General features: G+C 38.1%; 2 protein-coding genes and 1 long non-coding RNA gene across 5 annotated transcripts in view; 1 reads left to right on the forward strand and 2 right to left on the reverse strand.

The window, feature by feature from the left end:
• Positions 1-235: 235 nt before the first annotated feature.
• Positions 236-2,703, forward strand: LOC149040891 (uncharacterized). Its single transcript, XR_016179146.1, has 2 exons — positions 236-425; positions 1,351-2,703. It is a non-coding gene; the product is annotated as an uncharacterized LOC149040891 (long non-coding RNA).
• Positions 487-3,981, reverse strand: LOC113682385 (uncharacterized). Its single transcript, XM_027199547.2, has 4 exons — positions 3,822-3,981; positions 2,919-3,222; positions 2,105-2,283; positions 487-1,719 (listed from the first exon to the last, which is right to left on the reverse strand). Exons 1-4 carry the CDS (start codon positions 3,877-3,879, stop codon positions 1,352-1,354), a joined length of 909 nt encoding a protein of 302 aa, XP_027055348.2. The 5' UTR covers positions 3,880-3,981; the 3' UTR covers positions 487-1,351.
• A 770-nt stretch (positions 3,982-4,751) lies between these two features.
• The window catches only part of LOC113682377 (uncharacterized), a 50,871-nt gene continuing 32,760 nt past the window's right edge, over positions 4,752-22,862 (reverse strand). Inside the window, exons 48-77 of one of the 3 annotated variants that reach the window (XM_089180402.1) lie at positions 22,601-22,775; positions 22,145-22,326; positions 20,947-21,607; positions 20,467-20,607; positions 20,170-20,274; positions 19,777-19,976; positions 19,265-19,352; positions 18,793-18,974; positions 18,309-18,483; positions 17,776-17,957; positions 17,095-17,233; positions 16,612-16,727; positions 16,160-16,337; positions 15,598-15,779; positions 13,553-13,724; positions 13,057-13,238; positions 12,115-12,289; positions 11,408-11,592; positions 10,577-10,724; positions 10,020-10,201; positions 9,660-9,804; positions 9,288-9,469; positions 8,767-8,911; positions 8,252-8,433; positions 7,899-8,043; positions 7,604-7,771; positions 6,967-7,110; positions 6,547-6,729; positions 6,093-6,239; positions 4,752-5,779 (exon numbers count right to left, since the gene is read on the reverse strand). In XM_089180402.1, coding sequence (XP_089036528.1) covers positions 5,531-5,779; positions 6,093-6,239; positions 6,547-6,729; positions 6,967-7,110; positions 7,604-7,771; positions 7,899-8,043; positions 8,252-8,433; positions 8,767-8,911; positions 9,288-9,469; positions 9,660-9,804; positions 10,020-10,201; positions 10,577-10,724; positions 11,408-11,592; positions 12,115-12,289; positions 13,057-13,238; positions 13,553-13,724; positions 15,598-15,779; positions 16,160-16,337; positions 16,612-16,727; positions 17,095-17,233; positions 17,776-17,957; positions 18,309-18,483; positions 18,793-18,974; positions 19,265-19,352; positions 19,777-19,976; positions 20,170-20,274; positions 20,467-20,607; positions 20,947-21,607; positions 22,145-22,326; positions 22,601-22,775 — 5,440 coding nt within the window. In that variant the 3' untranslated portion in view covers positions 4,752-5,530. The remainder of the gene's footprint in view (positions 5,780-6,092; positions 6,240-6,546; positions 6,730-6,966; positions 7,111-7,603; positions 7,772-7,898; positions 8,044-8,251; positions 8,434-8,766; positions 8,912-9,287; positions 9,470-9,659; positions 9,805-10,019; positions 10,202-10,576; positions 10,725-11,407; positions 11,593-12,114; positions 12,290-13,056; positions 13,239-13,552; positions 13,725-15,597; positions 15,780-16,159; positions 16,338-16,611; positions 16,728-17,094; positions 17,234-17,775; positions 17,958-18,308; positions 18,484-18,792; positions 18,975-19,264; positions 19,353-19,776; positions 19,977-20,169; positions 20,275-20,466; positions 20,608-20,946; positions 21,608-22,144; positions 22,327-22,600; positions 22,776-22,862) is intronic. The other 2 variants (XM_089180403.1, XM_089180405.1) reach the window with 2 other exon arrangements.

Here is a 22,862-nt window from a genome sequence, read left to right on the forward strand (position 1 = left end):
CACGAAATGAGCTGTTCGAAAGAGCTGAAAGTTGAATATTCAGTTTCAGGATTCAATAATATGATGGCGTGGCAGCCAATGAAAAAACGAGGAATCGTGGAATCCTTTTTTTATCTGTTCTGTAATACTTCACCAGATCAGTTAGTAAACTTATTTTCCTCGTTCCAGCACGAACCATCGATCTAAAAATATGCTATGTCACGGTGATTTTTTTCTAAGAAAACATAATTCTATTGTCACTGGCAACCGAATCCATGACGTAATTGAGGTTATTTTTCCTTGACTAAGGATAATGTGTTCAACGTTATCTCTTTCAAAATTTAGCGTATTTTTAGCGTACTTACTTCCAACACTTAAAACCTTGAAGGGAGTTCATTTATCCATGAAAAATTTCGAAAAGTAGTGCCCTAATATTGGCTTTAAAGGTAAGGTATTTTTATCTCAAATGAATGTGGATGTGGGTGGTCTAGTTACCAGACTTTCGCATTTCTCATAAAATTTTCAATTTATTCAAGCAAAATTGGGTAAATACTTGTACTTTCCTTAACAGCTGCACATGCTCCTTTCGAAGTACTAAAGTTTTAATACAAGAAACAAATATGAAAATTCCTTTATTGAATTCAAAAGTAGTGGGGTAAGGAGCGCTTTTATCTGTGGTCCGTCGGATGAAAACCAAATTACTTGACTCTGAAGAATCCCGAATCGTATAAATTTTACAAGAATTTTATTCGATCGGAAACAATAAAATAAATAAGATTTCTAAACAACAGAACCTAACCAAAATTAAGAGACCTAAGCACATCATATAATCTTAAAAACACGAACAGATTTGACCGCTAATTACATGCGGTCTTACAGAAATTACACTAACAGAAATCAACGCGAATAATTGAATGTAACAAAGCCTAAGGAAACCAAAAACGACTTAAAACAACTGACTTATTTCGTGACGGGATTCCAGAGTTAAACTAAACTGTGTAATCATCAAAAACGGGAAAGCTATCCTGATTCATGCCTCCGACACGACACGTGTAAAAACTAACTAAAAACCATCAACTTACTCATATTTCAGTGTCAATCAAGGTGATCAATAAGTGAAAAGAAAAAGTGAAATATTAAACTAAATAAACTTTTAAACGTAACGCAAATGTCACGCGAGCAATGTTCTTCTCGAAACAATCTGCAATCTGTACTTATTGATACTTCACTAAAGATGAAATTCAAAATAACTTCGATTACAAGCAGCAATAAAAACAATCAAATACAAGTTTACTTCTTACGTATTTTGGAAAACAAATGGGGCTATTGTAGCAATTATGCAAAGCGCTTCTTGTGCTTTTTTCTCCGTAGATCAATGTAAGTGAAGTAAACGAGCAACAATTATAAAGCCGTTGCTTTGGCCGTATCGCCCTTCCCCCAACACAAGGACTTGTACAGGCCCATAATCAGCTGATTCCTTTATATCTATCTGCACAACATTGACGGGTAAACCGGACATATCTCTGTATGGAGTTAGCCCGCCACACTCCCCATGTTGCTTTATGTACGACATTGTGCAGCCATAGGTGGCAAGCCCAGGCCATAGGTTTTCTTTGATGACAGTGATGATAACTTTGTAGTCACCTTGTTTTGCGAAGCAGTATCCAAGCTGGAACAACTTGGTTTCTTCAGTGGGAACTTCTTGGGTCGTTAAAGTTTTGAAAACTTGGTAAAGTTCAGCTGATGGAGAAGAAAGAGCGTATGTGAGCGTCTAATGAGTTATCTAATTATATACTGTTACATCACAGTTAAAACTTGATTAATTCAATTATTTCTTTTGGTTTTATTGTTAAAAAAAATGATCATCTGCACTTTGAAATCGGAGGTAAAGGTCTTTTTTTCTGAGTGAAAAGTCAACAGCGCGTGGAAAACTCCAGGTCACTCAGGCAAGTTCGAGAGATGAGCGCAGCAACCAATAAGAACAAAAATAAACAAACTAACAAACAAACAAACAAGCAAAAAGAGGGTAGAAATGCTCGATAAAACAAACATGATTGCTATTACATCAAAATCGACAGTAAGGTAGCAGAAAGAATAACACATTTAGGGAAATAGCATAACAAACCTGTATCATTTCCTTGCTTGTACTTCTGTGACACAGCGTGCTCCGAAGCTGTCATTTGCCATCTGGGAACGCAATGAGCTGGCGCATGCACTCGGGTTTTGAAATCAAATAGTAGGCTTAATGTAAATAAAAACTGTGGGGCCGGTCCGGTTTTCATGTGAAGAAACAAATCTTTATACCTAAAAGAACAATGATTATAAAATCATCATAACAACAGGGAATGCAAGTGGAGTTGATCCATTCCTTAGTCTATTTGGTAACGACGGTGAAAACATGGCATAATAGGGTCTTATACACATCATGAAGGTGAAATAAAGCTGATGTTATTTAATTATATATATATACATATAATACACACATGCATACATATATATATATATATATATATATATTGCTGATTCTTATTGTTATGACTGTTTTGTTTCATTGTAACCTTAATAAGCAAAGAACTTGTTCAATTGGCCCCATTGCCAATCGTTATTTTGTAAAGGATCCTACTACTTTTCGAAAAACCCAGGATTGTTCAGTAAGTGAGGCCATATATCATGATATACCTATTTAAATCTTTTTTTAAATAAAGCTTGACATTGATATCCAAAGGTATATGACTTTAAATACCTTTTACTGTACTTCCAGGAAGTATAATCATAAGTTCTTAATTACCAACAACATCATTAGCCCACACAAGCCACACAATGCGTCAAAAGGAATCATATGAAACTATGAACGAAGCATTTTTTGAAAATGGAGAAACGAAATGAACTGTTAAGACAGGTTTTAAGGTAATGACGTTTATCTAACAGGAAACTCTTACCTAGCAGAATAGGTGAAGTTAAAGTTTGGCACGGGCATCTGCCTACCATCGACATTAGTTGCAATGACACTTCCATTCCCATCTTCGACAGAAATAATCATATAGTCTCCCAATTCGCAATCCCATGGATTGTTAACCAGGTTTACTTGAATTTGAGCCGTCAACCCGTCAAAGCTGCAACCGCCACAGAGAGCTGCATGGTAAATTCTTGTTGATTCTCCACCTAAAATTTGGTTTCCAGTGGTAAAAAGTACTGGAACCCCTTCGGGGAGGTGTGATCCCTGAACTGTCACCAAAGCGAGGCCTAAGAGCGGAAAAATGATGCAACATGAAAGTAAGTCTCCTAAAAATGCTACATTACCGTATATTCGTATAACTCGAAGATGGGATCGCCACTCACACAAATATTTTTTTTATTTTCAATTCTAATTCAGCGTTGGACTCTAGGCTGTAGAAAAATATCCTCTAGGGAGTAGAAAGTATATTACACTGGTGGAAAAATATTGATGCATAATTTTGATCGAGTTCAATTCTGAAAAGCTTCAAACAACGTTAGCATAAGTAGCTAGGAATCAGGTGAAATATATGAACTTCGCAATTGCAAGAGTAGAGACTCGCTTCTTAGAATTAGCTATATTTTCGTCGGTCATCGCTTTTTTTTTCTCGGAAATCACCGCGAATAATCTAAGATTGGAATGAGCTCTCCAAAAACTGAGCGATGTTTTCAGTGGCAAGCCCGGCAACAGTGCAGCAGCCCAGTTTAACAGCCTTTACTTAAGGGTATGGAGGCATTTCATCGATATCGGGATGACGAGGACGAGACAATTAGACGAGATATCACAGAGATGTGAAAAACCAGTACTGAGTATAAATCTGGACATTATACCAAAGTGAAAAACTCACCCAACACAAGGAGGGCATTCATTGTCAACAATGGCTTTAGCTTCCCCTGTTGTATCATTCGACTGTTTAAATTTTTAGATGCTCCTGGAATCTTACCTCTATCGCGACCGTGATAACATTGGACAGTCCGCAAGTCACAAGTACTTTATATGGCTGCATAGAAAACTAAAATTAGACTTTTTCCTAGAATTCAACGTCTGCAATGGGCCAATGAATGAAAATTTTTGGACGAGTTTTGGTTCACTAAGGTCAAACCCCTTTTCCGTCAGCACGCATTGATGACAGCTGCGTATAAAAACACAACTCAAATTTGATGACAAAGCGAAAGTTAGGGTCTTCTTTTGTTTACGATCGTAATTCAAACCTGATAAGACCACATCACATGATCGGTCATGTGAAGCGTTAAATGACCAAAGATATTTCGCATAGTAACAATTGAAAATTTACTGAACTTCGATGAAATATGGGCCTCTCCTTACCCGCAAAATCTAGAGCTTTCTTTTAATGCCACCAACTCCTGAGAAAACGGAATGCTTATTTGGTAACCGAATCAAAGCGTCGTCAAAATTTTCTCCTTAGTATAGGAAAGTGTGCTAGGCAGTATTTCCTTGATGTTATCCAGGATTAAACACGGAAACGTCCCAAAGATCTTCATGCACCGACTTAAGTCGGTTAAGGAAGCCGTTTACCGCAAAAAATTCACAATTCAGTCCCCAAACAACTGTTTTAGATGCTAGGTAATTCTTTATTAATAAGGAATTTGGGAAATGCAAATTAGAGAATTTATAACTCAGTCACCAGACTTCCGCTTTTCTTAGAAAAGTTCTTTGGTCTCTGAACTTTATATTTGTTCTCACCAAGCAGGAAAAAATTTCGTCGAGTTACTCCACAGCAATACATTTGTAATGAAAGAAGCATTCTCAGAACAACTCAATTAACATTTATTTTATTCAAGTCTTCAAGCATTCAATTTAAGTATCAAGTATCAAATATGATGTAGAGACCTTAAAGTCGCCTCAAAGTGTGCTTGCGTACATGGGGTAAACAAAAAAGATGCATGAGCAAATAAAAAGCATAATTATGAAAACGATATAAAAGCTAAGTACCGAGATATATCATGACTAATGAGCACTGACAATGCTTAATAAATGCATAGTTAAATAATATCGGTCAAGGAAAGCACAGAATTATCTGCACGTGTTTAAAGATAGCTTATTAAGTTGATAGACGTTGGATGGGTAAAAGCTAGTAAATCTTTATGGCACTCTCATCCGAATTAAAAGCCAATAAGGCCATGAAATTTTTGCCCCTTTTAATGTTACGGCTTTGCGATAGTCGCATCGGAATTCAATTAATAATTTGACTTTGCGGTAGTGCACTTCTTTGGAGAATGTTTCGAAAGCGTTATTTCAAAAATCATTATTATAAACGAATAGTAATACTACACACAGAAATAGCATAAAAAATTATAAAAAAAATTAAATTTAAATTAATCTAATTACTGGAGTAATTTTAAAAGGCAGTTGTGCAGCACTTGAAAAAATATTCAAAATATTTGTTGCAATTCTCTTCTTTTCAAAGGACTTGTTTCTTCATCCAGTGTTACTTTGAGATTCGAGGACACTTCCAGTTCTAAAGTACATACCAACAACGGATGGTAAATATATATTTCATCCTGTTTTCAGAGAGAACTGGTAACAGGTAACAAATCAGCGTATCACTCCAAATTTTTTCCTCATGATTCGCAAGAAGCAGCACTCGTTCCCCGGCTGTGGGTAACCCTTGTCACTGTAGAGTTCAAGCTGATTAGAGACATCGCTCCAACGGTTATTAAATGGCTGTAGTTCTTCCTGAATAGCATCATGGGATGGTTCATCGATTTCCCCAGCCAGATCTTTGCCGAGTCTGTTGATTCGATCAACTTTAGAAGCGAATTTGGATCGTTCTTCACATTTGATCTGTAATTAAAGATCACCATTTGCAGGGTTATCGATGAAAATATTTTCGACAGAGAAAGAAGAATCACATAAGTGGAATACTTTGCTGCTATCATCGTCTGAGGCCTGATTCGAAGCTTGACATCATGATCGCAACTTACTCCTAACGATTTCAAGCTATTTCAAGCACTTGGCTAAAATATTATAACTGCAAGAAGAACATCCATACTTATAAAAGCTTAATGATAAGGAGCTAAAAATATTCGTGGACATAGCAGTTTTAGAAAGAGAGTAGATAGGGCTTTTATGGGAATCTTTGATCAATGAAACAAACCTCTGTCTTTTCTTGAAGCCTGCTAGCTTCCTCTGGATCCATTCCAATCTTGTAGGTCTTGAGCAGCCGTTCAGTTTCATCCATCCATTCATTTGTAGCATCCATTTCCAAATGAAACTCCTTAAGTTTACTTTGAGAATTTTCAAGCTACAGAACAGATACAAAGCATTTTAGACCGATAGCTCTAGCAATAAATATATACCGATGACTAGCTTAATCGACCGACAGACGGACGGGACATTGCTCAAACTCAGTGTACAGACGGACATTGGGACCAACGTACAGATAACAAAGCAAACTGGCTCACAGACAAAGGCCTGGCGAACAGCTTTATCGATGGACTTACGACCCGACAGACCGTTGTCTACATACCGCAGAAGGAAAACCAGACAGGGAAAAATTGATCAGTCCTAATCAAGAGAGCTTCTCGAGAAATTTCTCCTTTTTTTTTTACCTGTTGAATTCTGTTTATAACTTGTTTTGCAATGTCATTCCAGCAATCATCAAAGTCTTTCAGCTGAGTTTTAATTTCCTTTGCAGCCGGATCTCCCGCATCTACGTTCTTTAACAAATCCTCTCCGGCTTTGTGTAAGGATTGCAAACGTATTCCTTGTTCATCCAACTCTTTTTCAATTACCTGATTTTCGAAGTAGACATAAAATAAATGAATATATAAATATGAAGTCAAGATAGATACATTTACGCCGCAAAAAGTTTTAATGCACTTAAAACTGACAAATAGAAAAAAAATCGGTAACAATAACAAGGCTGTCAAGGGGTTAGTCAAAGCAAACTTTAAATATTGATCTCAGTTTTGACGAAATCTCGGTGAAGGGCATAGAGCAAAAGAAGTCAGCACATGATTTACACTTACTCTGAGCTTTTCTAAATGATCTTTGACTTCAGCTTCATCAGTAAGATCTGTTCTTGCCATCTCCTTTAAGGTTTTTTCTTTGTTTGACAGCCAATTCAATAATATCATCTGCTCGTCACGGAATCGTTGCCAGTTACTTAGAACCTTAGAAAAGGAGAAAAAAGAACCTCTTTATTTCCGTTGGAATTAAAATGCGCAATATACTGATGAATCATGTCGACATAATTTACAGCTAGTAACATTAACTTACGATTTTGCATCTGCGCGTCGCTCTCAAAACGAGGTTTCTTTCTTTATTTATTTTTTTATTATTATTTTTTCTTTAACAGAGAAAACCACCAGGCAGCTATCCTTTAAAGCCACAAAACAGAAGAAAATAAGGTCAAACAAACAAACAAACCTGAATGAGTTACATTTTTTAAACATATCAAATACAAAACATAACTTAATTGTTTCCACGTGTAAGTATATCCTCATTGGCTCCTACGGTTTGGAGTACACGCCTTTCTTTGCAGTGATTGGCCATTTTTATTTGTGTAGTCTTGGATTTTAACGGTGTCCAATTCCATGCATGCAAAACGCTCTACAACGTTAACCCCGCGGACCAAGTCTTTTAATTTTCTTCAGCGACACATACCTTAAGCAACTGAGCTTTTCTCTGTTCCGACCAGTTCCACACTTTACTCCACCGGTCGCTGAGTGACTTTACTTGTTGCTGGGTGCCTTGCGTGATGTCAGGATCGGAGACGTCCACGCCTAGAATCGTTGAAATCATCGAGTGATCCCTGAGCTCCTCTTGAAAGACCTGAAAAAAGTTTAAAAAGAAGTATAAATATGTCCATGTACTATTCAAATAATAATAAAAAAGAGGAAATGAATGGTTATCATAGGCTCGGAATATAATCTGAATTTAATGTGATTTACACATTTACCTGATGATCTTCCAGCTGTTTCTTTACGTCATCATAGCCTGGACCAGTCTCGCCCTCCTGCTTGATCCGGGACTCCGCCATTTTGAGCCAAATGTTAGTTCTTTGTAAGTGTTGTTTAAGCAGCAAAATGTATGTGTCAAGCAACCTGAGGAAAAACGACAACAGGAATAAGCAACAAGCCACGAACGACAACGAATTTTGAGCCAAATTTTTGTTTTTCTAAGTGTTTAAATTATTTCCTTAAATAACACTGCTTCGATTGAATCCCCCCTAAAAAAGGTTTCGGTCTGCAGTAATGTGAACTGGGTCAATTGCATATAACACTTTCCACCTCTACTCGGTTAATATCGTACCTTCTTTCCTCTTTGTCTGCCTTCTCTTCGAGTCCTTTGTTTCTCTTGTCAATCATATCAATTCTTCCCTGGAAATGTTCCTGTTCGTGTTCCTTGAAGAAGTCTTCTCTAACAACGGCACGGGACTCGTCCAGTATTCTGTCAACCTTCTTTTGGGAATCATGAATGCCAGTCCTTTTCACCTATAAAAAAACAAACGAACGAACGAACAAATATAAGCAAGGAATTTTGAAACACATTTTTTTAATTTTCATGGTATTGGTAGCATACTTCCTCTGAGGATAATCATCTTTGCAAAAATTTTCTTTTTACTCCAAGATCTGTGTATCAATTCTCTCTCTGTCTGCTATACATTAAATCAACTTTAAAAAAGTTAATACCGTCTAGTTTATATGTTTGTTTCTTTCATGCACCTTTCTGTTTGGAAACGTATCGACTTTGAAATTAAAAATTCCTTCTTAGCCACCCATGAAATAGTTGATAACCAATTCTGAACAAACTAGAATGTTACTCACTCTGAATGCTTGCAGTGCTTCCTTTGCACCATCTATGTCTAAGTAGTCAGCATCATCTCTGCTGATGCTTGCTTCTGCATGTGTCAACTTCACCTCCGCTTCATCCAATCGTATCGTTACGTACCTTCCAAGCACACCAGACAATCTTGCAAAGACAGAAAGGATACCAAAGCAAATTGATATCGAGAATTTACGCTGTTATGTTACTTTATCTTAAGTACTCTGACTAAACGAGTGACCTATCTAATTATCACAAAAGAGTAGCGACCTTCCGAGATGTTTCTCCCTCTTTGCTTCCTCAGGACCTGGTGGCATAGTTGAATGGTTAATTAAAGTACACCAAGTAACGGTAATGACACTGTAACACGTTAGAAGCATATCATCCGCAACATCCAGCACAGATTACTAATTGCGAAGGAAGCGTCACAAAACGGGAATTTTTAATCTTTTTATACAAAATTTACGACCTCTTCGACGAAGTTTCCACAAAAACTTTAGAGTGTGTTTCCAACTGTGCTTACTTAGCTCCATTGTCCATGGTTTTAAGTTGCAGATTTTTCCATCTGTTTTCCAGAGTATTTATCTCTGTTTCGTAGCTTTCAGCTCTTTCAGGATCTACGATCCTTTCGGTCAGCAGCCTATCGCTGATTCCTATTGCGTTCTTGAACGTCGGCTCAAATGAAGAAATTTCTTCCTTCAACTCCTGTTCAAAAAAATAACCAAATAGGTAATAAAAAAGCAATCAACGGACAGATAGACAAATCGCGAAAATTTTAATCTAAAATATCAACCTTCCAACCGGACGAGAATGGACGATAACCTATCACGATAAAAAGAAAATGATACCGAATGTTGCGAGGTAAACAAGACACTGAATATGTAGAAAGTCATACCCTGTGCCTGCCATACTCTTCCATGACTGAACCAATGTCATCCTCATTCACAACTATAGAATCTGCTTGTTTCTCAGCATCACTCAGCCAATCATAGACCTCTTCCATTAATTCTTCATGACGAACTATCAGCGCTTGATTTAACCTACAAAACCAGGTGAATAAAAGTTATCAACTGCGCAAGTATTTACTTCAAATTACGGCATACTCCCAGCGTTTCCCGTCACTTAGTTAGTTAGCCGATCAGTCGGTCTTTTAGTCAGGCAGTCAATCATAGTCAGCCGATGGGTCCATATGTCGCTCAGTGGACTTTTGTTCCATACTATGTGCCAAAATCTCAAACGCAGAAAATCGGCTTACTTTTCATGATTGGCATCATGGTATTTGTTCAGTTCTGCCCACTTCTCATCAAGTGCTCCTATTCTTCTCTGGATTCTCACTCGGTCTTCATCTCTGAGTAAATCTGTTTCCTTACAGTTCGCAAACTGGTCTTTGATGTCATTAAATTTTGCTTCTTCTTTATCTAGGTCGTTTTCAAATTCCTTTTAAGATGAAGAATAACACACTGGTAAGCGTTTCAAAATGACTATTTAGAACCCTGAAAAGAACGATCGAGCGAACGAGCGAACGAGCGAACGAGCACACGAGCGCTCAACTGAAGGAACGGACGAGGGAAAGAGCGAACGAGCGAACAAGTGAATGGTCGAACACAATTGAGCAAACAAAGTATAAAACGAACTGTTGAACGAATGAGCGAACAAATGAGCAAGAGAGCCAAAAGAAGAAACGAACATTTGAGCCAGACAGTTCTTCAGGACAGAAAACATGTTTGCGAAATGGCAGGTGATGCACTCTTTAAACTTTTCTATAACTTAGAGATATCGCATGTCATGGCTTTCACGTTCATGAAGTCTCACCTGCAACTCTTCCAACTGTTTTCCGACCTCCTCGATATCAGAGCCAATATCAGTAAAATTGTTCACGGACTCCTCTTCAAGTCTCTCGACGGCTTCTTCACAATCGGCCAATGAGCGGCCAAAGTACTTCAAAGAGGCTTCTTTTATCCTGTTCAATACATTTGATAAAATCACATTCGATTAACGAATAAATGGATACACAAACTCTGTCTTCATTATCAAATAACGACTGAAACACGAAAGGAAATTGTGCCACAGAAATAAAATTTCTCCGATGCAGTTTCAAAACTACCAACGCACTAGATCCAAAAATACCAATAATGCATTCTAAAGGCACTCATTCTCAGTCTTTTTGGATAAGACTGAGAATGAAACTTTTATCTGTTGTAAGTGAGCTTTAAATCCCAGATGTAATCGAGTGCTGTAACCTCTACTTAGTGTAACAGATATCCCACAGACGGGTGATTAGAATACAAAAAACTTAGTGGTAGGGTTCTATCTTAAATACTTGCAGAAGCATTATGTAGGAGCCAAAGGGAGGCATTTTAAACAAGATTTTGGGAGTTCCAGGACTCATAGGGCCGGTTATTTAAACGAGGTCTAACCCAAACCCCGGTTTTACACAAACAATGGGCCTTAGGCATTCCCTAGAAGAGGCTTGATTTAACTTAAATAAATGTCCTCCTGCAGTTGGTTTTCGGCTCTCTTAACACTGTTCACAAAAATTAATGTTCACATAAAAGGTTCAGCTAAATTGAAGATAGTTTAGGACGTGGTTTTGTTAAACAACGGCCAAACTTTGTTTAAATAACCGGGCCATAGTTTCCTTACTTGTCCCTTTTCTCTCTTGTTCCTTTTTCCAGCTCAGAAACTTGTCTTTTAAGTTCGTCTATTTTCTTTCCTATCTCATGTTTGTCGTCGGGCTGAGTCTCCTCCTTTTCGATGACATGATGACCATCGTTCGTTACTTCAAGCAGCTCCCTACTGAGGTCCTCGTTGAGCGAATTTTCGACTTCCTATTTAAAAGATGAAGACCAAATTTTCATCTATGTAGAGATTTTTTCGAACTGAGCGATGAAAGATAACTTTCCTTTAATATGGTCACTGTCTTTGCTTGACCGTTACAATGACTGCGGAAACTTCATTCTATTCTAAAAAAATGACGATTAGCGCTGGATCTCATCTCTGACGTGAATCGTCGCGATCTACAATCTCTAATCTTCGCGACACCTCTAATCTATGGAGGCAATAGTCTGCTTTGAAAGTAATATAAATCTTCGAGTTAGCACCTCCCCGCGAAAACGCCCCTCTTCGAATAGATGTGCCTTTAATTGGCAGAGATGTTTAATGCACATTCTAACCCCCTCAAAATGGCGCGCGTGTGATCGAACCTTTTTCAATGCAGTTTTAGTTTTGCACATGTGTACCTTTCTTGAGTGAAAGACTGGCAAGTTGCTTCAAGTGAAGACTTTTTTGGCAGATAGGATTAAAAATAATTGATAAATGTCAGTGCTCTTATTAAAAAGTATTTTGCCCACCTGGAGTTGCACTGCACTTTCTTGAATATCTTTAAAATCTGTATCGTCAACATCATCATCAACTTTCCTTTTAGCTTCCGTAACAAGCAAACCAAGAGCTATCGATTGCTCTCTCCATCGGCCAAGCCTGCCATCTGAATCCTTCTTTAGTATGTCCAGGAGAGCAGAGTCTAGCCTATATTGCGTAAAGTAAGAAAATTGCTGAGAGGGTTAAACGCCCACAATTAAAGAATCCTAAGACGAGGGATAGCATCTAAATGCCTAAAAGATATGGGTAAGGGAGAGAGGATATAATGAACGCATCATGCGTCAGCCGATAAAAGGCACGGTGTTGGTTTCAAGTATCAGCTCACGAGTTAAAGTTTTTTAAGGATAATACTTATAATATAGGAGAGAACACCGAATACTAATCTTAGTCCCCGAATTATTGGTGATCAGGTGATCTTCAACAAAAACTTCCGCTATACTGAGTTCAAAGTTCATGTGTGTACGCCCTTGATTCTAAGGCCCAAACAACCCAACGTGACATAACGCAATACTAAGCAACGCCTTTCACACAAGCAGGTAAGCTGCACCGAGAATTCTGGTACTGATCTCAGTAGTTAGAGTCACTGTATCAACTTGTGAGAAACCCATCACCTCTCTGCACCAATGAGTTTACAATTTGTAACTGAATACCGAAAACAATCAGTAAAAGCTGACGAAAAAAATGGGGTGCTTGTATAAACTATACTTTTACCCTTGGATGTCCCAAGAATGAAATGGAATGGGATTCTGAAAGTCAGCACTGGTATTTTCTCGATAATCAACCCACGAAGATCTTGCGAAGAGAGTATGAAAAACGTGTGACAGATGCTCTCGAAAATCGTAGACGGATCATTGTCACTCAATGTTGTTGAAAATTTGCAGTTCGTGGCATTAGCAAACGGTTGAGTCACTTACTTTCGTTGCCTCTCATTAAGGTGATCATTGACAGCCTTCCATCTCGAATTGAGAGCATTTTTAGTTTTGTCAACCCCATCAATGTCTGTTTTATCCAGTCTGCTGCTCTCTACAAGTTCTTGGCTTTCTTCGACCATGGCGTCTACTTTCGGTTCATAGGCCTTCATTTCTTTAATAAAGAGCTGCACAAACCGCGTAACAAACGTTAAAGTCACATAGATAACTGAAGAAGAGCTCTTCAAAAATAGGAATAATGCAATTGTAATTCGTAGTCAGTGGCGTATCTACTGGAGATCCTGAGATATGACACGCGGGGAGGGGGAAGGGGGTAAGAAGTTAAGGTCTGTAGTCACTGCGCTACAAAAAAGCAAAAACGGGTTATCTGCTAGTTTTCATAAGCCGATTCAAAACGTTTTTTCTAAGCGGCAAAGAAGATTCAAAACGACATGATGTCATATTTAATACTGGAATATTTAAGCGCTTAAAAAGATCTTACTTGATTATCTTTGATTTGCTCTTGAAGGACTCCAATATCTGATCCAATCTTCTCCTCGTTCTTAATGAGCTTTTCTGACTCTGACAGCCACTTATTCATGTTATCGCATTTTTCACGCCAGGAGTCGAATCTCTTGTATTCGCTTTCAATGTCTTCGGCTAATTTCTCAAGCCTAGAAAGGGGGGAAAATAGTTAAACTTTTTTAAACTGCAGTTGACGATAATGTGCTCTCATCTTGATACTTTGATGATGACAACCCATGGTCTATCAAAAAATGCTATATTTTTCCTGCAAAGACCTCCCAGGAAAGGAAATCGAATGCTATTTCGTATCAAGAGCTCTCGGCTAACTTAGAAGTCTTACCAATAAGAACACTTGAAGAGAGTCAATAAAAAATATATTTATAAACAATACGACACGATAAAATAACACTCCAGAGAAGTTGGTTTTATGACAAATGTGATTTGGTTTCGATGCAAAAACGTTGGCCAGGCAATATACATTCACGAACCATGATAAATTGTTGACTCTGTTTTCATTGACTAGCAAACGTCATTAATTTAAGAGACGGAGGATTTGGCGCTTTTTAGGAGGTCAGTCTATTGTTTGTCACTCGTTTTAGCAGTATCAATACAGTTAGCACTCTTTTTGTATCAGCGTAAGCGTATCTGCGATAATCAAACATATCATGCATGTTAGAAATATATCATAGGTGCTCCTGTATTCCTCCTCTGTATTCCTCCTCTTTATTCCTTGCCACAAAGTAATAGAGCAAGCTTAGTACCACATTTTAAAGATTTCATAACCTTAATCGTTAGTTGGAAGAGGGTTATAACTAATGAGAAGAACACAATAGATGCTTTCTTCTAAGTATTCATTGGGGAGTCTTAGCCCATTTGATGAGCGCAATAAGCTTTAAGACATAAGGAATTGCTCGATCAATTTTGGTCTGAAAATTGAATTGCTCAATGAGATACACATTTTGTCCTTTAACTTTTGATGTCCACTGTGTTAAGTGTTTCTAATGCTGTTCGCCGTTGGTCGAGTTAGTTTATACTACACTTACTTAACCAAGCATAATCATTGAAAAGTATACCTGCTCTGCATTAAGTCAACTGTTTCGAAGGCTAAAGCCAATGATTTTTCAAAATAGTCATCGCCTGTATCCATGCTTTGGTTAAAACCTAAAATCTTGTTAGACCTTGTTTAGGGGTTCAAAACGCTCTTTTGGCAACTTAGGAATCTGATCTTAATGCGTATTTTCATCTTGAATTGCCGTTGTCACGGAAAAGCAAACAAACGTCACATTTAAGGTAATACACAACTAATATTTGACGTTCACTCTTCTGTGTACGAATAAACCAAGTTAATTTACATAGACAACTTCGTGATTTTCCGTGTAACTGTGAATTTATCAAACGGCGAAAGTGTAAAGAAATGTACAAGTGGAGTCATTCTTTAACTGATTACTCGTCTTTAAAATCAATGATTATGATTGTTAAATAAGAACGTCTTGAAGGCCTCAACGCAGGAACAATAGAAAAGTTATTTCCAAAGAGAAAAGTTTAGATGGTACCAAGATGAGGTTCTCCGTTTTGATGTATTCAACTTCCCCATCTGTTTTAATCTAAAAGCAGCTTCTACGTAGAGGTGCAGTATTTTTTTTTCCAGTTGAATGTCCCGTTAATTATGCTCTTACTAGGACACGAAAGTTTACGCCTTTGGTGCTGTACTGGAACGTGAGTCGTTTGCTTTTATTATAGTGTTACCTAATTAAACAAGTGCAAAGACTAATTTTGAGTTGAGTGTCGGAAATGAAACAGGATGGCCTTGGTTCTTGTTAGTTAACACTGCTCCGTGATCGGGAGATCGGATAGAGAATTTTCGCCTCCCTTTAAAAGCTGATCTTTGAAAGATGGAAATAAATAAACGAAAATGATTGGACAAAATATATTTTAAAAAAAGAATGACGACCCAATTAAATCCGCAGCTCTAAAATAGACGCACGTAACATGCTCGAGGCCGAGAACATCGCAAACACCAACCTTTTCTCGCGCTCAATGACATCAATGTTCAATCCATTCCATCGATGATTCAAGTCCGTCATTCGATCGTGTACTTCATTAGCTTGTTCATTTTCCAGCAAACCACTGTCAATGGCGCTCCTACCCAAGGTGAAAACCTCATCTGCATCTTTTTGCCTGGTTGATGCATCGGTCATTATGTCCTGAAAACAAAATAGGGAAGTAAGCTTGTGAAAAACACCTGTAACCCTTTGAAATCAGTCCACTGGGATAAACTATCGTCGGTTAGGTGATTTTGCTGCCCAGCGAGGTATACTAATGACTCGAGCATTTCTTTGGCAAACCGACAACGAAAAGGTAAGAGTTATTTGTTTATGATTAATCGCTGCTTATCCAGAAAATCAGCCGAAAATAGTTTGTTTTTATCCAGAACAGAACACGAGGCAACTCAGTAAAAATTTGACTACCAAATGCAGCCACTAACAAAATTAAATTGTGTCAAAATTTAGCGGCTCCAATTTTGCACTAAAAAGGCTAGTCACAAACGTATAATTATTGGAACAGAAGTCGTAGTTCTCTTTACCTCATGATCTTCCAAGAGGTCGACAACTTTGTCTAAATTGACCCCATGTTCAGCTCCGACTCTGGAATTTCCACGAAATCTGGCGGTGATTGAATGTACAGCATCTTTTAAAGCCTCAAGAATCGACCACTTTCGGTTTTTCTTAGCTCGCTGAATATCTTGCAGCCTTTCTCTGACCCTGAAAAATCAAGCGCCACTCTGTGTCAAAAAGCAAACAAACAAACCAACAAAAAAATCATCACAAAGGAAGAATGAATTAGTCTACAAAAGAAGTGGGAATAGGTAGGATTTTTCATAGGATAACGGGTGTCATTTTGTGTACCGTCAAGAAAAGGGGCTGGGAGGGGGGGAGGGCTGTTAAAGGGCCCTGCTTTACTAGTAAACAAGGGATAATTCTGCTGGAAAAGACCGCAAACTTTGTAAGCCAAACAGGAATAGTTGATTGTACTTACGTTCTAAGGTTCGCGTTGCACTCATCTACGGTGGGTTTCCACTCATTGTTGTTTTCTCCTCGTTTCTTTGTCAGTTCTGGTGACCTGATCTCGGGGAGCCGCCTCTCAAAGCCAATCTGTGTCACAAGAGAGGAAATCCGGAGTAGAAAAAATTATTAGCCTGGAAACTCACTTTCATCCCAATGTGGAGTGATATATGGTCTTCCCACCCGTCGAAACGTTTAAACCTTAGTTAGCCTAAAATTACCGCAATTTTCATGCCACCTGTGTCTACCACAACTTCACACCACATTTTCACTGGGACTTATTAACCGAATACTCATGCAGTTGCCGTAAAACGCTCACTCGTTGAGGACAAACTATTTCTCTTTCGAAAATCATAACAGGCCAAGATGCTGATCACTAGCTTGGTCATTTGCTTTTAAGATATCGATACTCTTATTGCGGCTCTCATAAAAACCAAAGCATCACTAGCGCTCTCACCTCCTTCCCAATAGCTTCTTGTTCTTTCAGTTTATCTTCTGCTTTTTTCAAAGATTTTTCAAATCGAGCAGATCTGTCATTCCATTCGTCGACTATTTCCTTTTGGTCTTTTTGAAGCTTGGGAATCTTCTTCACGATCCTGAGAAGACAAATTATAATTTAGAAACGTTGGTGGTACGCAATATTTACACTGAAAAACTGGAAATTTTATATAGTTAGAACTATTTTATTTGGAGGGTTAGGAAATAATATGTCTTTTTGATGTGCGATACACTTCTTGTATTCTCTTGAGAGGTTTTTTCAGATTGCCAATCAATAACCCCCTTTTCTTCCACTACAAAACTAATGACACATCTGAAATGAGTGGGCATGAAATTTCGAGCCGGTTGGTTCAGATAAATTATAAGAACCCTTATAAAAACGTTTTTGATATATTTGCATGCGGTTGACTCTCGACTACGCTAGTGAAATTCATTATCAACTGACTAGAAATTTTAAAAGATTGAGATACTCTTAGTTCACCTCTGAGGAAGAAGAGGTGGCTGGCTTAGGAATCGATACCAATTTCCGCTGCTAATTGCTTCCAAGTTAATTGTACCATTAATATGAACTGAGTGTTAACTGCCAACTATTAAAAGCGTGTCTCTGGCGTGAGATAACCGAAATAAGTTACTAATTTACCGGTCCATACGATCTGTGGCTTTTTCCAACACGTCATCCCACTGTTTTTCGCAGTCCTCTGCGTCTTGTCGAAGAGCTTTGCTTTGCTCATTCGAAAAGTATGGGTCCTTAGATAATCTGTACGCTGTGTCCGTTGCTTCAGTGAATCGTGGCTCGTAATCATGTAGTCGTTTGGTTAATAGCTGTGGAAACGTTAAAGACTCTGTGAAAGAATATCTGAAGAGAATACACACCTACATCTCCCATAACCAAACATTTATCCCAAGATGTAGTCAGTTGACTGTTGTGAAAAGTCGACCGACAGACACTTTCATTGATCCGAATACTAATTTGTACCTATCTCGTTTTCTTGGTTTGTATTGTAAGTTACAGCTCCAGTTTTAGCGCCTGCGCTAAGGCCACAAACAAAAGGGAAACGTTTTTTTTTTTTTAATCAATTTTAGGGGCAAGAAAAAAAATGGAAGTGAAAATGATCAACATATGAGTAATTCAAATGACATGATGTTTTCTATAATAGATATCTGTATATTTACCTTCATGTCTTCTTTCTGTCGTTGTAAAGTTTTCGGGTCGTTTCCTATGGGATCCATATTCTCAATTTCTTTATCCCGAAGTCCAATCCAGTCCTTCACTGCTTGTAAGTTAACCCTGCACCCGGTAAGCTCGCCGGCTTTCTGTTGTTCTTTATCCCACAGCGTCCTTTTTATTCTAGCATCAGATAATTCATAGATGTTTTAATCACTAACTCAAGACCTGCTAAGGGCGCAACAGGTTAATACGGCTTCAAAACGTGAGTTGACTGCCGCGTCGTCTTCTTTCAGCTTAAAAATTAACGAATGGTGGTATTTAATGGTTGGTTTAGAAGTAATGCTCAATTATGCTGATATCTGGACCAAAGCACATACTTCAATTCTGCAGTTCTTTTTTAAAGTCAGTTATTGCGAGGATCAATTTACCATTTATAATCCACAGTTCAAAAATTCGTCAATTCTTATATCATTTGAGTTATTCCTTTACCGGTTTTTCTTGACATCTCTATCCGTGTTGAAAGAGCGCCACTGGCCCCTCAACTTATCCATATCTTCGCTGACGTCTTCATGCTGCTTTTCAGATATATGTTTGTCCCTGATCAGCGCTTCATAGTCTTTCTCAAGATTATCGAACTTTCTTTCGTAGTCAGGAATTTCTTTTTCGAGGCTCTAGAATTATCAAAGAATGAAGATTTCTTACACCTCTAATCGCAATTCCTCTTTCGAAAACAGCAATAACAAATTCAAGACATGTTTTACTTATCAATAACAGAAGAGCAAATTTTGTTGATGACGTTGATAATTTAATAACATCGTTAACAAGAATGACTTCGTTAAGTCAATCGCGTCAAGTCAAAAAAAAAAAAAACGATTTAGGGTATAGTGCAAGGTTAGCACTTATTCAAATTTGCAAATTCATTTAATCTAACTTTGCAATTAGTAAAATTAGTGAAACTCACCACAAAATGGCTTTCTTTGTCTTTAAGAGAAGCAATGGTGTCATCGTTAGTTTCGTCGGGTAGTTTTTCGTCTTGATCCTTAAGCCAGCTGTGAGAATTGAGTTTGTATATTATTTTTCAAACGTCAACGCTTTTGAAGTCTTTCAGAACTTATTTTCGAAGGCCAACAAAAAGCGAAAACGTAAAGCAAACTAAACCTAAAAAGCTAAGCCTATTCTTCTCAGTAATTAGCTCTATTCCATGCTTAATTTAACCCCTTTCATCTCATTATCCCGTCGTCTCGAAACCTTCTAACTTTTAACAAGTCAACTCTCGTGGCACTTTTTAGCACGTAAGGACATGTGTAATAAGAACTATTGTGAGAATTTGTGAAGATCACAACGGTTTTCCATTGAGATGATTAATTCGTTGATTCTCGTGCCCTTGACTTTAAATGTAGAGTTTAGGTGTTGGTTATCCTTGGAGCTTAAATGGTTAAAACCCTATAATCTATATCCAGGTGTAGTACTTACACGCTTATATCGTTTACGTCGTTTTTCCAATCCTGCAGCCTTCCATCAAAAACAAACGCATCAGGTTCGGCAGCAGCCTGGACGATGCCTTCGTCGACAGACACGACTACCTCGTCCACGGGAGTGGCCAAAAGGCTGGTTTCCTCTTCCACCTTTGGAATGTGAGGTAACGGCCCGAGGCTAAACCCGAACTCTTTATTCTACGAGAGAGAAAGAAAAATAAAAGATATTAGTCAGGAAAAAGGTGTTTGAATATAACATACTAAAAAGATAACTATATAAAAATGGAATCGATAGAGCTAGGACGTATCCGAAACATTAGAATAAAACGTTTGGTGTTTTTCATCCATAATGATAGATCATTCGTGCAAAGGTGCGCTGTGCTGTTGTGACCTTTTTCCTGTTGATATTGTCTTCTTCAGCTTCTGGGACTGACGCAACCTCTTCCATCTTTGGAAGGTGAGGTAACGGCCCGAGGCTAAACCCGAACCCTTTATTCTACGAGAGAGAAAGAAAAATAAACAATATTAGTCAGGAAAAAGGTGTTTGAATATAACATACTAATAAGAAAACTATATAATAGTAGAATCGATAGACTAGGACGTATCCGAAACATTAGTAGAAAGTTTTTAGTGTTTTTCATCCATAATGATAGATCATTCGTGCAAACGTGCGCTGTGCTGTTGTGACCTTTTTCCTGTTAATATTGTCTCCTTCAGCTTCTGGGACTGACACAACCTCGTCCATCTTTGGGCTGGAATTTAGTGTAGTTTCCTGTTTCACCATAGGAATGTGAGGTAAAGATCCAAAGTTTATGAGGAAGCCTTTTTTATACACGGGAAAGAGTTGCTATATAAAAGGTGTTTTGATAAACGATCGTTAAGAAATAAATTGGACAGAACTGTGTCTTAAACATGACAAACAAACGGTGAGTAATTCTCATCAATAGTGACATATCAATGGTAAGAAGATGCGTTGTGTTGCTCTTGCGCTAATGTAAGTTGTTTTGGAGTCATCTCCGATGCAAATTGCTGAAACTTCAAAAATAGTCTATGACCCTTTTATGACAATTTCCTAAACAGGTGCAGGCCAGTTCAGGTTCTACAAAAAAATAGAAACACTTGGCGAGTAATACAAGTAGAAAGAACAAAACGAAGTAAAACGACCAACCTTTTGTTTTTCTTCCTCCTTCCTTTTCTTTTCTTCTTCCTCCAGTCGCTTTTTTTCCTCTCTTTCTTTCTTCTTTTTCTCTTCTTCCTCACGTTTTTTCCTTCTCTCTTCCTCCCTTTTCTTTCTCTCCTCCTCCTCTTTTTTCCTGCGCTCCTCTTGCTCTTTCCTCCGTCTTTCTTGTTCCTCCTTCCGCTTTCTATTCTCTTCTTCTCTCTTCTTCCGTTCCTCTTCTTCTCTCTGTTTTCTTTCTTCTTCCCTTTTCTTCCAGTCTTCTTCTTCTTTTCTTTTTCTCTCCTCCTGTTCCAGCTTCCTCTTTTGTTCTTCTTCTCGTCTTTCTCTCTCCTCCTCTTCTCTCCTCTGCCTCGCTTCTTCCTCTCGTCTCCTTTTCTCTTCTTCCTCCTTTCGTTTCCGTTTGTCTTCTTCCTCTTTTCTTATCCTTTCCTCTTCTTCCCTCCGTTTCCGTTCTTCTTCTTCTTTGCGTTTCCTTGCATCCTCTTCCCTTCTCCTTCTCTCCTCTGCCTCTTTCTTTCTTCTCTCTTCTTCTTCCTTTCGCCTCCTTTCCATGTCGATTTGCCTCTGTACTTCTTCCTCTTCCAGCATTTTTCTTTCATCTGCCAGTCGTTTTTGTTCGTCTTCTAATATTTTTAGCCTGTCTTGGATCCTAAGAACGTCAAATACAACTGTGAGAACACTTTTCTAGAAGAGGATATATGTCAAACTTCCAAGAATTTCAATAATTCAAATACTGAAACCAAACACTATGTTTACCACCTGAACATGATTTTTGGCATAGGAAGTCAGTCACATACAAGCCGATGAATGAAGGGGGTAAGTTTCAAAAGAAACAGTTGTACTGCGTCAGAGAAAGCTGAAGCGTTAGCCCTTCATCTTCGGCTAACTCGAAACATCTGCTCAGAAACCCTTCACGGTGGCCAATTTCCGTTATCAACTCACATACAAGGTAAGTTTGCTTAGAATTTTCTCATGCGAGAGTTTAGGGTATTATTTACCCAGGGACCGTTTCCCCTAAGTAGAAATTTTTTGTAGCTTCTGTAGTTTATGTAGGATTCTGTAAATCATATTTTTAAGGTTTCAAATATTACTGAAGCCTTAGGTCTTCCTACTGTTACTTAGAAGGTCAAAAACAAATGCAATTTTTACGAAAACAATACTGTTGATTCAAAGAAGTGGCTGGTACCTGTCATGTCTTGAAGTGGCTGACTCATACAGCCCGTCCCATCTCTCGTGGAGACTTTGCATGTCTTTCTGAATCTTTATTCTCTCTTCTAATGCTACACAAGGCTCCGTTGTCAGCTTATTCCCAAAGTCCGTCATCTCAGCGAATTTTGGCTGCTCTTGAAGAAGTTCAGTGATCATTGCCTATTAAAAAGAAATAGACCCGATGAGATCCAGTATCTAGTCCCAAAAGCCTTTAATTCACCATCTCTTCCTCTCCAGCCACTGTCAGAACAACATAGACTTTTAAGCTCTTCTATAGAAAAAACATCGTTTACCTTCCGGACAGAGTACAGGAGCTATAGTGAAGTTAAATTTTAAACATAACCTGTTTTAAACATTGATAACGCTGTTTTCCATTTAATTTCATCAACTAATGAACTTGTTCTCACACCAAACAATTAGAAAATGCCCCAACCTGTGCGTCTTTTTCTTGTGTTTTTACATAGCTGATGTCGTATCCGATTGGCTCGTAGGACTGAACAGTTGTCTCATTCTTTATCAGCCATTTATCAAGGGGATCCGTTTTTTCTGGCCAGAGCTTCATCTTTTCTCCTTGCTCTTTCTCCATTTGCTTAATTTGATCATCCAATCTAGAACAGAAGCACAACAACATGCTTATTTCTACGGGACATGACAAAAAATGCATCTTCTCCCTAGAGGGGGTCTAAGAAGAAACT

Source organism: Pocillopora damicornis, chromosome 8 (assembly GCF_964200805.1).
Source record: "Pocillopora damicornis chromosome 8, jaPocDami1.2, whole genome shotgun sequence".
NCBI classification, from domain to species: domain Eukaryota; kingdom Metazoa; phylum Cnidaria; class Anthozoa; order Scleractinia; family Pocilloporidae; genus Pocillopora; species Pocillopora damicornis.